At 36.9% G+C, this 12,031-nt stretch overlaps 1 protein-coding gene across 3 annotated transcripts; it reads right to left on the bottom strand.

Moving 5' to 3' along the window:
- Nucleotides 1-661: 661 nt before the first annotated feature.
- Nucleotides 662-10,533, bottom strand: LOC125846941 (lysine-specific demethylase JMJ25). 3 transcript variants are annotated; one of them, XM_049526646.1, is made up of 15 exons: nt 8,520-8,541; nt 7,996-8,387; nt 7,792-7,890; nt 7,315-7,454; nt 7,138-7,237; nt 6,891-7,023; nt 6,732-6,786; nt 5,918-6,596; nt 5,403-5,732; nt 3,066-3,494; nt 2,899-2,971; nt 2,416-2,501; nt 1,688-1,807; nt 1,534-1,604; nt 662-1,157 (listed from the first exon to the last, which is right to left on the bottom strand). In XM_049526646.1, the coding sequence occupies exons 2-15, from the start codon at nt 8,329-8,331 to the stop codon at nt 1,064-1,066; spliced, it is 2,745 nt and encodes a 914-aa protein (XP_049382603.1). In that variant the 5' UTR covers nt 8,332-8,387; nt 8,520-8,541; the 3' UTR covers nt 662-1,063. The 3 variants fall into 3 exon arrangements, with proteins under 3 accessions (XP_049382603.1, XP_049382601.1, XP_049382602.1); XM_049526644.1 differs by lacking the exon at nt 8,520-8,541 and adding an exon at nt 10,389-10,533 and having other exon boundaries at nt 7,792-8,387; XM_049526645.1 differs by lacking the exon at nt 8,520-8,541 and adding an exon at nt 10,229-10,343 and having other exon boundaries at nt 7,792-8,387.
- Between the last annotated feature and the right edge of the window lie 1,498 nt (nt 10,534-12,031).

Below are 12,031 nucleotides of genomic sequence, written 5' to 3'. Positions count from 1 at the left end.
TTGAATTTAAACTTATTAGAAAATTATGTAATGTACCTTCAAAATATGATGTATTGGTAACAATCTTGACTTACCGCAATCTAAGATTGTACTTGTGATATTCTTTTTTTATCGTAGAACTATTTATTTCATTGGACAAGACTAGGGGGTTAGGTCACTACATGTTCTTCCATTAAAAGAAAAAAGCAAAGCAAACTTAATATGTGATTACTTATATTGACTTGTCAATTTTTGCTTTATTTTAATGTCATAATTTCATTAAATTGGTGTTTTTTTTTGGGAGGGGAAATATTTATTTTCAGAGTGCTTATAACCAGACGATTGAAAATCATGTACAAGCACATGGCAAGCACCAAAGAAATGAAAGGTACACAACACACAATGTCAAAATCACATAGAAATCGAAATTACTCTAAAGGAATTGATTGCCTTTTGTCTTTCTCCTACTCATGATGTGGATAACAAGTGTGCACTTGTTGTTATTACAAAATGAATTTCTCTTCATAAACTATTGTCGACCATGTATACTATTGGAGCACAATGTGAACAAAAAACTTGGGAATTGAAACAATAAACTGACCACAAAAGCATATCAACAATGAAGGATGGATAGCCATCCCACACTTCCCCACCCCCCAAAAAATGAAAAATAAGATGAGAGTAAAATAAAAGAAGCTTTATATAATCATATGAATATCTATCAAAAAAATGATATTTTGAATTGATGTTGCAGTAGACTATAAGTGCTCATTCCTCCTATAAAATTACAATTACAATAGATAGACCTATTGATATCTTTTACTACAAGACTATGGAAGTAACACAGCTGTTGATTTCTTCATAAGACAATAGATAGATATCACAGGCTACAACCATATGCAACCTATGAGATTATGGGAGAACAAAAGTGAGCGGTAACAATGCACATCCCCTGAGAGCAATCTAGCATTTGGCAGAACAAAACCAAGTACTCCAATGCACATTCCCTATGGGTTTTGCTGTTTCTTCTGTACGTATGAATTCAGAGATACCCGGATACAAACCTCTGTGCACTGGCTTATGTTCAAGCTACCTGACGTCTCTTCATCATTTTCTCCAAATTCTCTGACACCAATGCGGTCAAATTGGGATCCTCAAATCCAAGCTCGGGACCAACTCTGCACACACAATTACACAAGGAAACGCTATAGTAAATGAACTCATCAGAAACAGAAGAAGGAAAGCAAACGGATCCATCCGTATAACACTCGGAGAAACAACTCAGGGAAGGATCATAACATTTGGATTTTTACAGTACATTCCTGTTGAAATTAACCAAAGAGGCCTTTAGAAGCCTCTAAATGGTATAAGTAGTCGAGACCAGCCCCAACTTTGACAGACACATAGCTCAGCAGTAGGATTTATTAAATAAGTCAATATAGTTTTTCTACCTCAACCTAGAACCTCTACATAAGAAATGTCATAGACATCCCTATCTTACAAGGAAGTAGAGAGAAAAGCCATAAAGAAAGAATAACATGCAAAACAGCTTACTTAGGATCCAGAACCAACTTCTGAACTTCTTTGATGGCTGAGCTTGCTGCATAAAGTGATATCTTTCCCACCTGTATTGAATGATTGAATAAAGTTAAAAATGCCAATCCAACGAAGCTGAGGTAGGGCAAAGACTAAGAATCATTACACAGACCTCCAACATTTGCAGCTTTGCATCATGAGTATTAGGAAGGCCACGGATTTCTTCAGCCATTCTAACAGCCTCACCTAAACTTTCTGGAGAAAGAAAATCAAGGCCCAATTGGACAGTGGACTGCAATAAACAGAAAGAGCAATCAGCAGAACTTTTCTAAATCGCACACTAAAAGAGGTTATGTTTTACATTTTCTTCAATGGCTCTAGTAATGAGTGGTTTCAAAGAGGAACTTAACATATCTATTATCTAAACAAAAGTTTCGACTGCAAATCGCTAGGTACTTTCCTTTACAAACACCTGGGCCACTTATACAACCTGACCAGGACTTGGAGAAATGGTTCTGAAAGAGGGGAGCATTTGGGGATTTCTTCAGAGCATTACAGATACCTAGTGAAAAAACACAAAGATTCTGCAGCCCTCTAGTGATTAGAAGGAGTACCAAATCTCTAACTGGGAGAACATATCTCCATCTAGTGAAAAGAATAAAAAGAAAAGAAACCTTCCTTTCCAGCAGGTAAGCTAGGTACTTTAGTTTGAAGTTTTTAACCTACAAGATTAGGTGGATGGTTTAGCAAAGCTTAATTTCCACCCAGTAGTTGACTGTTATGTGTCCAAAACACTTTTCAGGAGAAATAGTTGCATTGTGTTCCTTTTATGAGTATGTGAGGAGGATGAGAACCTATTTTGTTTACAAGCAACTAATAAAATTCATCTCGTCCACTAACCTGAAGATTCCTCACTTGGAAAGGACATCCAGCAGGAATGAAAATCGCTTCACCTAAATGCTGTTCAAACGACCAAGGCTCAATTCCTGTGAATTATAGAGTTTCAATCAAGGAATCATTTTGTGACAGTATAACTAGAAGAGAGCAACAGAAAAACATAGAAGAAAATGTTAGGGTGGTGACAGGCACTTAAATATTTCAAAGAACATTTGCATATCAGAGTCCAGTTTTAGGGCCTTATTAAATATGCTGAAGTTGGGAACTAAAAGCAGAACAATCCACTCTAAAAAAATAAGAACTCAAGGAAAGTTTCATCAAGTAAGCCAGAATCAGTTCTGAGGCATTGTTCAGTATTTATTTTGTTATAAGCATACAGTGGTTAAGAATTTAAAGTTAATTGGAAAGATACTGTAAGGCCAAATGTCAGCACATGAGATCTTCACATTGTCAACTTTAGTAGCGACGACAAACTATTAGTCTTACCAAATAACTCTTTCAACTTTCTCTTATGATGCTCATTCAGATATACTATTCCATCGTAAAGAGGACTGGGCACCTGAGACCAATAATGTCGAAAGCAAATATTATGACCTCAATATATATAGAGAGAAATACTTGGACAAGTTATTGCATTTGAGAAGTAAACCTACAGAATCATCCGTTACATGGTCTGAATCTCCATGTTTCTTCCAATGGCATCTTAAATACTCGATAAGCATCGGCACATCCTGCCTCCGAAAGACATCCCAAAGAGCTCCAGAGTGACTACTGTCGGAGCTGTTTAAACTTGAACCATTCAGATCTTCATGACTCAAGTTATCTACACCAGTCTGAGAAGTAACTCTGCTCTCTTGGTCGACCAACATTTCATTGGCATTTGAATCTGTATCAGCATACTGACCATCCCCTCTATCGCCAACAGGTGAAAATTTGGAGAAATCCCCTTCGCTTGAAACATTTAGTGCATCGCCAGGAAATCCTTTGTGATCAGATTCAGCAAAGATTTTCTGCATCTTTCCTATCTTCGTCTTCTGCCAACCTTTCAGTTTGACCTCACTGATATGAACCAAAAGGAATACCTAATTACAGAGAAGACACAGCAACCTAAATTATTTATCAGATGAAAGCAGGATTTGTACTGTAAGACCAAACAACAACAACAATAACAAACCCAGTGTAGTCCTCCCATAAGCAGGATCTTGGGAGGGTAGAGTGTACACATAACTTAACCGTACCTCGTGGAGGTAGAAAGGCTGTTTCGGACAGACCCTCGGCTCAAGTAAAGCACATCAAAGCAATTAAAAGGAAAATACAGAAGTACAGAGGACATAGCAAATACTAGGGAAATCATAACATAACTTTCAGAAAACAAGAGCAATAACAATAACCAAAGAATGTGATAACTGAAGCACAATAAACAACGAGTAACAAAATTTGGAAGACAGGCAACTACGAGAAAATGCTACAACTACTGGTATAAATGGGGAAACAGGTCCAGTGCGCCAAACTTTTTTTGAAACTGGTAATGTTGTATTCCTCAGCATTAAGGTATGCTGGAGACCTCCAAAAAGGTAGTAACAGTAATCCTAAAAGATCTACTAATTGTTCAGCATTTTCTATACAATGTTCTTTACACCAAAAGTAGAAAGTTGCTATACAGCTCTCTTTGATTTTCTGAATGTTGTTGAATCTATCTTCAAAGTTTCTTCCATTCCTCTCCCTCCAGATAGTCCACCAGATACAGTGTGGGATTATTCTCCACCACTTCTTCTGTGTCTTGCTTCCCCCTCTCCTAATCCAGCAACTTAACAAGTCTGCTGTGTGCTCTGGCATTGACCAATTTGTCTCTGTTAAACTGAGGAACATAGTCCAAAGCTGAGATGTGACTTTACAATGGAGGAACAGATGATTATTTGTCTCTCTAGCGTCACTACATAACATGCATCTGGACACAATTGGCAATCCTTTTTTCTGCAGGATCTCATGAGTGAGGCAAGCTTTCCGGATTACTAACCAAGCAAAGCACTTGACCTTAGTAGGAGCCATACTTTTCCATACATGCTTCCAAGGACCTATTTTGTTCTCAGGCATCCAGGATACCTCTTTCCTATAAATTCTACCTACAGAGAACTTGCCATCCTTATCATGTTTCCATCTAAAAGTGTCATCCTCTACAATAGTGCCTTTGAAACCATCAATCATCTGCAATAGCTCCACAAACCTGCCTACTTCCCAGTCATTAAGATGCCTCCTGAAGAAGAAGTTCCATCCCTGTGGGGACCAGCTATCAGCCACTGTAACCTCAAGGTTAGTGCGCCAAACTATCACCAAGCCTATCCTTCCTGGAAACAAGAGTGAAGAGACAATGCTCAACTACCTACAAACCTTCTACCTTATTATGCGACCTCCATAACCTCCTATCTAAGGTCACATCCTCGGTAAGCTGAAGTTGTGTCATATCTTGTCTAATCATCTCTTCCCAACACTTCTTCAGCATACCTCTGCCTCTCCTTAAACCCACCACATCCAACCTCTCACACCTTCTCACTGGGGCTTCTACACACCTTCTATTCACATTCCCGAACCATGCAAAGGAGAAGCGTAAACTAATATTTGTTCTTGATTACTTATACATTAAGGCCATGATCAGGTACTTTTCCATTATCAAGTTAATGACTTATCAATACCAAATTGACCAAACAACCAAATTGTTTGTGGTTCAGTCAACTAGAAATCTTAGACTCCTCTTGACAGCTCAAGCTTCAAAAAAAAATTACCACAGAAAAAATAAATCATCTTGAGGATTACATTTGCAAATATCTTTCCAAGTAAAAATGCACGCCATCCTCATAATGGAATTCAAGTCACTTTGCATATCAACTGGCCTCGACTTCAGATAAACACAAGAAACACTCTAATTGAGGTATCAAATACACGAGGACAATAGGAAGAAACAGATGGCATGAGAAGGAAATTATGGCACTCACTAGGTCACGCATGTTGATATGCAGATTGTTCACTGAGTCACCTTTACCAAGTTCTTCATACATCCCATAAGAAAGAAAAATCTTAGGACCAACATCATTCTGCAGGGAATAATGAGGCAATTTCGCAGCTACATTTAGAAGACCCCACTTGGAGTGAATGAATTCAAGTAAAGGAAGTTTACTAATAAACTCAGGTCTCTGGTACAACAAGAACTCTTCTGAAGCACTAGGAGAAGGCCAATCTTTCAATTTGAGCATTTCTGGCCAACCATTCTCATGAATTCTTCCCTCTGAGTATCCTCTGATGAATTGACCAATCTGAATATCAATCTGCAAGACATTAAACATGAGACGGTGGTATGATCAGCTAAAGATAAAAAGAAATCAAGAGCCCACTTCATGGAAAATGGACACAGTAATTATAACATATAATAGGGGAGATGAACCACATATGCCAATCTAAAGGAAGTTGAAACTAGATCTAATAGTGCAAGCAAGAGACAGTTGGTACCAACCTCACTCCCATCAAAACAATCAATGGCCTTCACAGTTCTGTTATCATCTTTTGTTTTCTCCTCTGTTGTCTCCCTTACCCCTCTCCATATCTCAATGGGATCCCAGTTTGACATCGATGATACATCATATATATCCTTGATGATAACAGGTTTACCTCTACTCCATTGCTTTCTGAAGTCCTCAATCCCTTCACTTCTAATATCTTCAGACAATGGATGGTACAAAACATTATCATCCCCATTCTCTCTCTGAGCAGCCTGGAACAACTTCCCTTCAGAGGTATTCTCTAGATCGCCAGAATCACATACTTTACATCCACTAACCATTTCTTCAACATTTTTCACCAGTTTCACTACCCAATTCATCTTGAAGATTCGTTTCAATGATAAGACCGAGGAACTGCAGCCCCCATATTGCTTTGGTGGACAGGGTATGGAGCCATTACCATCTGCTTTCCAATCAGAAAGCTTGCTAAGTATATTAAGATGAACGTTTGACAATTTCACTTCCTTTGACGTGGTTTCTCTGCAATCAGCTCTTCCTAGGAACTGCTTACCCCTGTCATCCTGCACAAGCTTGGTTGCATCTCTGAGGTCTTTGCAGCAGCTAAGGCAGAGGTCATATGTGCAATTTGAGCAGTGTCTATGGTAATCAACAATTGGTATCCTGCAGAAATTACTGCAAACAGAAACGTCTCGATGACGTAGATATTATCAAGCAGAGAAGTTGAGAGTGCATATTTCCAAATAGCAGGAACAGAAAGAAGATAAGAACTTTGGCAATTGTTCAACATTTATCAATTTGAAATATTACCAGCACATTTGCTCATCTGCATTCAATTTTGTCCGACCAAGATCCATTCCATTTCCTGGACAATATAAGGGATATTCAGTTCATACGTCATAGTTCGCCCAATATCAGAATTTGGACTCCCATATACGTTAATAAAGATGCAAACGATCATACTTGTACCTCGAAGTTTTTTTTCTAGTTCCACCTCAAAGCACTGCTGATTATGAATGTGCTTAACAACTGGAAGAACTGCTGACAAAAGGGAATAGAGATACTGCAATTTGTTTTGTGCAGGTATCTCCCTTATTCTAACCTATGCACACAGCAATAATGAATCACAGAAAAGAAAAAAATATTTTGTACATGTTAAGCAAAACCACTACATCATGTAAAGCTCTTTTAGCCATATATATATATATATATATACCTTTAACAAGTTGTCTCCCCGCATACACACTTTACAATTGCAACTACCACGACACGCAGGACAAATCCTCTGTATCTCTTCAACTGGCATGTTGGAGTACCTGACATTAAACTCTGCAGTCATTGCATAGGAAATGGAGAAAATTAGAGACATGTTACTTTCATAATTGAGTCTCACCAAGTTGAAATGCAGCTTTCACAGTAGCCCCTTCTATCACATCTAAGGCACCAAGTTACTCGGTGATCATTCCGCCTACATTGATGACAAGGTTGCCCCCCTGTATTATCAGAAGAATTGGAGCTCCCTTCAGAGGTTTCCTAGGGGGAAAATCAAAGGAGCCCAAGTGAGAATATCAAACACAACCAGCAATAACAATGACGGACTGTTGACCTCTAATACTTGGAGAGCAAAAGAAACTTCAGGTCTAAGAACTCTAATTGAATCTAAGACAATATGTCTTCATCAAACTTAAATGTGCAGATTACATAACAACCACCACAATTTTATTATCTTAATTAGAATTATTTATTTACTAAATGAACTATCCCCTGCATCACATTGCCCTAGAGTAATCTCATGTTTACCAAAATACAGTCTATCCACTTCCTAAAGTAACTCCGTTCCCAATGCTACTCACTGTGAGTGCAAACTCACCGCTGTAGGACTGGAATCAAACATCTTCTGCGATCTGCTTCTGGAAGATTCCATACCAGAAGGAGGTGGCGTCCTGTAACCTCTTCGGCTTTCATCATACTGTACAACATCCATGTCTAGATAATCAGTAGACTTCATGCCACGAGCTAAAAACATCTTGCTTTGAGGTGTTTCAGAAAAATAATTCATCTGATTCTTTGGTACCTTTTCTTTGTGCTTCTTCCCAGAGATTGAACCAGAATAATCCCCAAGTTTCTGGTTCTCGGCTGGTAAATCCATATCATCACTTTTACTCTCCGAATATACATCATTTTCATCCATTGATTTTCTCTTTCCCTTTTTCATGCTGGCTCTCATTGCAGAATTTGCAGCTCTCTTCTTAGCCTGTATGTAGTGCTTTTCACACACAGTCTTATCAGGCATAGACAATGCAGTACATCTCCATTGTTTCCCATCAGACCTCTTACACCGCAAATCATCAGGTATGCCAATATTATCTTCACCAGGCCCAGAGGATGATCGTAGGTGATCCATCAACATGTGAAGTATGAAAACTAAGAGCTAAATAATCATCCAAAACCATGTGATGAAATAACCTGAACATTCACAGACAGGTAGCCAGGAAAATAGAAAGAGGAGTAAATTGCATGATGAGTAAGAACTTGAAAACCACAAAAACTTTAAAAATACTAAATGCTTATTGTAATTATATCTACAGCAAGATTTACAAGAAAGCAGCCAGTGCTATATGGGTCCTTTGCTTCTATTGTGTTATGTCTAAGCAACACTTGCATAGAAACTTATTCAGTGTTTTTCTAATCTTTTTCCATTCATATGAGACAAGTGAGAACATTTTAGAATATTTAAGGGATAAGGCACAAGTACCACTCGGAACTATACCCAGGATCCCAGCGACACACCTAAACTTTACAGGGGTCCTATTACCCTCCTAAACACATTTTTATGTATTTGTGTTCCTTTTGTGTTGTCGTATCACCGTATCACCATTTTCCAGGTAAATGACGTGCGGTGTCTAACAAGGGCTTTTATTACACAAAAAGGATTGCACTCCATTAGCCTTTACCACTTACATTTTCACTTTTTTTTACACAAATAAGATTTAACTTTATTCCCAAAAACATTTAACTTTACCAAAATGATTTATCTTTCCAGATCCAACCTCTCGCCTTCTTGAACAATTCACCGAAATCATAGTTTTCGATTTTGTACTTGGTATGTAGGCTTAAATTTGGTACTTTTTTTTTGTTTTTGATTCCATCCCAGGAGTGTAGGGTTTCTTTTGATCGGAATCATCCAGGGAGTGTGGTCAAATTCGAAGGCTTTCAAAAATCAGACTACAAATTCGACATGAAAGGAGGCAAAGATAAAGAATTTACACAAAATTAAGCTTACCTTTTTGAGTCAAGAAGAAATTTCAAGAAGGGTATTGATTTGGAGCCACCATTAATGGAGAATGAAGTCAGGGTAAATTGACTATGAAAAGAATCAGGTTTTGAAGAAAGGATTTTCTTTTTCAACGTTGTCAATGACATGTGGCGAAATCCTATTGATTAGAGCTGCCACACTGCTGCTCCCACGCGCCTCAGATTAGTGTATTCACGCATGGTGCCATGTCAGCACAAAAGGAGCACAAAAATACATAAAAAATGAGTTTAGGGGTAATATGACCCCCACAAAGTTTAGGTGTGTCGCTGGAATTTTGGGTATAATTCAGGGTAGTACTTTAGTGTATCATCTAAGATGATATATTTTTGTCACATAGGAAGCTAATAAGAATCCAAACTAACCGCAGGAGAATCACAAAGAACTACGATCAAAATTGCAAACCGCTCCATAATTTGTATTCTATGATTAAGAATAGAACTTAAAAGGTTCAACTTCTCCTCGCCCTTCAGTTCCTACCTAGCTTGATCTTCATAGCTGGATTTTACGAGATCATCCAGATGGAGAACTGACTTCCAGTAATTAAAAAAACTAGTTCTCTTAACTTAGTCTATTCATGGAAAGCTAATATATGGATTCTCTCCTTCTATCAAAACGGACACGGAATTTCATCAACAAGAAAAAACTGCTCTTTTTATTATTTTTTTCCCTTCCCCCATTACAGCAGAAAACTAATACAACGTACTGTCAATCAACCAACTATACCTAAATCCCAAACTAGTTGGGCACATCTACATGAATCCCTTTTAACAATTCCGCTCTATCCAGGCTCATTTGAAATCAAAGAACAGAAAAGAACCCATCTCACAGTAAAACGAAACAAAACCCACGTCGCAAAAATTAAAATCCTTCGACAGAATTGTTCTAAATCCAAAACCTACGCAAACTCGGGCAAAATTTCCATTCATAATAATAATAATAAAAAGAAGTAAAAGAAACAGAAACATACATAAAAGCATAACAATAGTCTTACATTAGCAGCGAATTATAGGTCCAACAATTCATCAACAAAATTAGGGTGGAAGAAAAAAAAAAGTTCCTTTTTAACAGTATAAGGAAGATCAATCCAGTAATTATAGAGTGTTTCTCTACGAAGTATGTGCGAAATAGAGAGAGAAAGTAGAGAGAGAAACCTGGGGAATTCGTGAAGCTGTAATTCGTCGGGCTGTAAGATACAGAAGGCGAGAAGGAGAAGGAGAAGGAGAAGAATGAAACGACGTCGTTGAAGTGCTGTAAGCAAGTCCTGCACTGCAGCTGACAATCCCATCTTCTCTCTTTCTTATTTTTTTCAGAAAAGAAAAAAAAAAAAGTTACTCGTAAAAGGGAACTATTTCGTAGCTTCATTAAAATATTATTAAAATTATATCTTTTCAAATTGATTTCATTTTTTCTTTTTTAAAAAATTTCTCATCCGACGACTAGGTGTTCAACACTCATATTGCAGTCCGACTAGGTGCTCAGTACTCATATTTGCAATCATACTAAATCTAAATTTACGTTAGAAAGCTTAAAACTTCTGACTAAAGATGAAAAAACATTTGTCACTCTAGAATTTGTGTTGGTTATTTCAATTTTCTATTAATGATGATGAAAGAACGTATGTCTAATGTCCAGGTAAATTACAATGTATAATACTCTTGTAATATTAACCCTCTTGTGTTATGAAATAAAGGGTATAAAAACTAAATTTGAAATAATCGTCAAAATATACTTTTACTTAATTAGAAAGGAGAATTGACGTTATATTTTTTAATACACATTTTTCAGAACATCTAATTAGAAAATGAGGAAAAACTGTCAATCACTTGTTATAATTTGCATGTGTGCGCTATTTTAATTTATTTTTAAAAAAACTGTATACATTTCCTTCTGTTTATTTCTCTTTAATTCATTCATTTACATAACTTACATATATATATATATACATTTTATAAATGATTGATTTAAAAACGGAAAAGGGTCAAAATTGCCCTTGAACTATGCGAAATAGACCACTTATACCCTCCATTACATTGTGGAATCAAAAATACCCCGCAGTTATCCCAGGAGACCACAAATACCCTCAAGAGTTAACACCCCAATTTTTTTTAGTGACGTGGCAAATCACATGGGACTAATCCCTCCACCTAAGGATTGCCAACTAAGATTCACTACAAAAGAACTTGACTTTTAGTGGCGACAAAGTCGCCACAAAATCCCAAAATATTGCCACTAAAGGTTATGAGTGATTTTTAGTGGCGACTAAGGCTCCAACAACCATTTGCTAGTAAAACCTATTTTTTCAACAAAAAAATATGATAATTAATTTTCAATTGCGACCTAATTTTATAAAATAAATAACTTGCAACATCCATATTAAAAACATCCAATATTATTACGAAAAATAATCAAAATTACTTCACGATTCAAATCTCCTACTATATATATATAATGCATCATTGTACATTTTATACATTTACATATGACATAAAAATAAAGCATATAGTGTCTTCAAACTCCTACTTAATCGATATCATATTTGGTTTTTTAAAAACAATGAAGAAAAAAACACAAAATTAGAATTTAATATTAAAAACTTTTAGTGACGATTTTCTGGACTTTTGTGGCGATTGTTGTTGTCGCTAAAGGTCTAGTTATTTTGTAGTGAATCCTAGTTGGCAATGTTTAGGTGGAAGGATTAGTCCGACGTGGCTTGCCACGTCAACAAAAATTTGAAATGTTAACTCTTGAGGGTATTTGTGGTCTCTTAGGATAACACCAGGGGCATTTTTGATCC

This window comes from Solanum stenotomum, chromosome 12, assembly GCF_019186545.1.
Source record: "Solanum stenotomum isolate F172 chromosome 12, ASM1918654v1, whole genome shotgun sequence".
Lineage (NCBI taxonomy): Eukaryota > Viridiplantae > Streptophyta > Magnoliopsida > Solanales > Solanaceae > Solanum > Solanum stenotomum.
The sequence above is the reverse complement of the archived record's forward strand: the minus strand, read 5'-3'. Positions and strand labels throughout refer to the sequence as shown.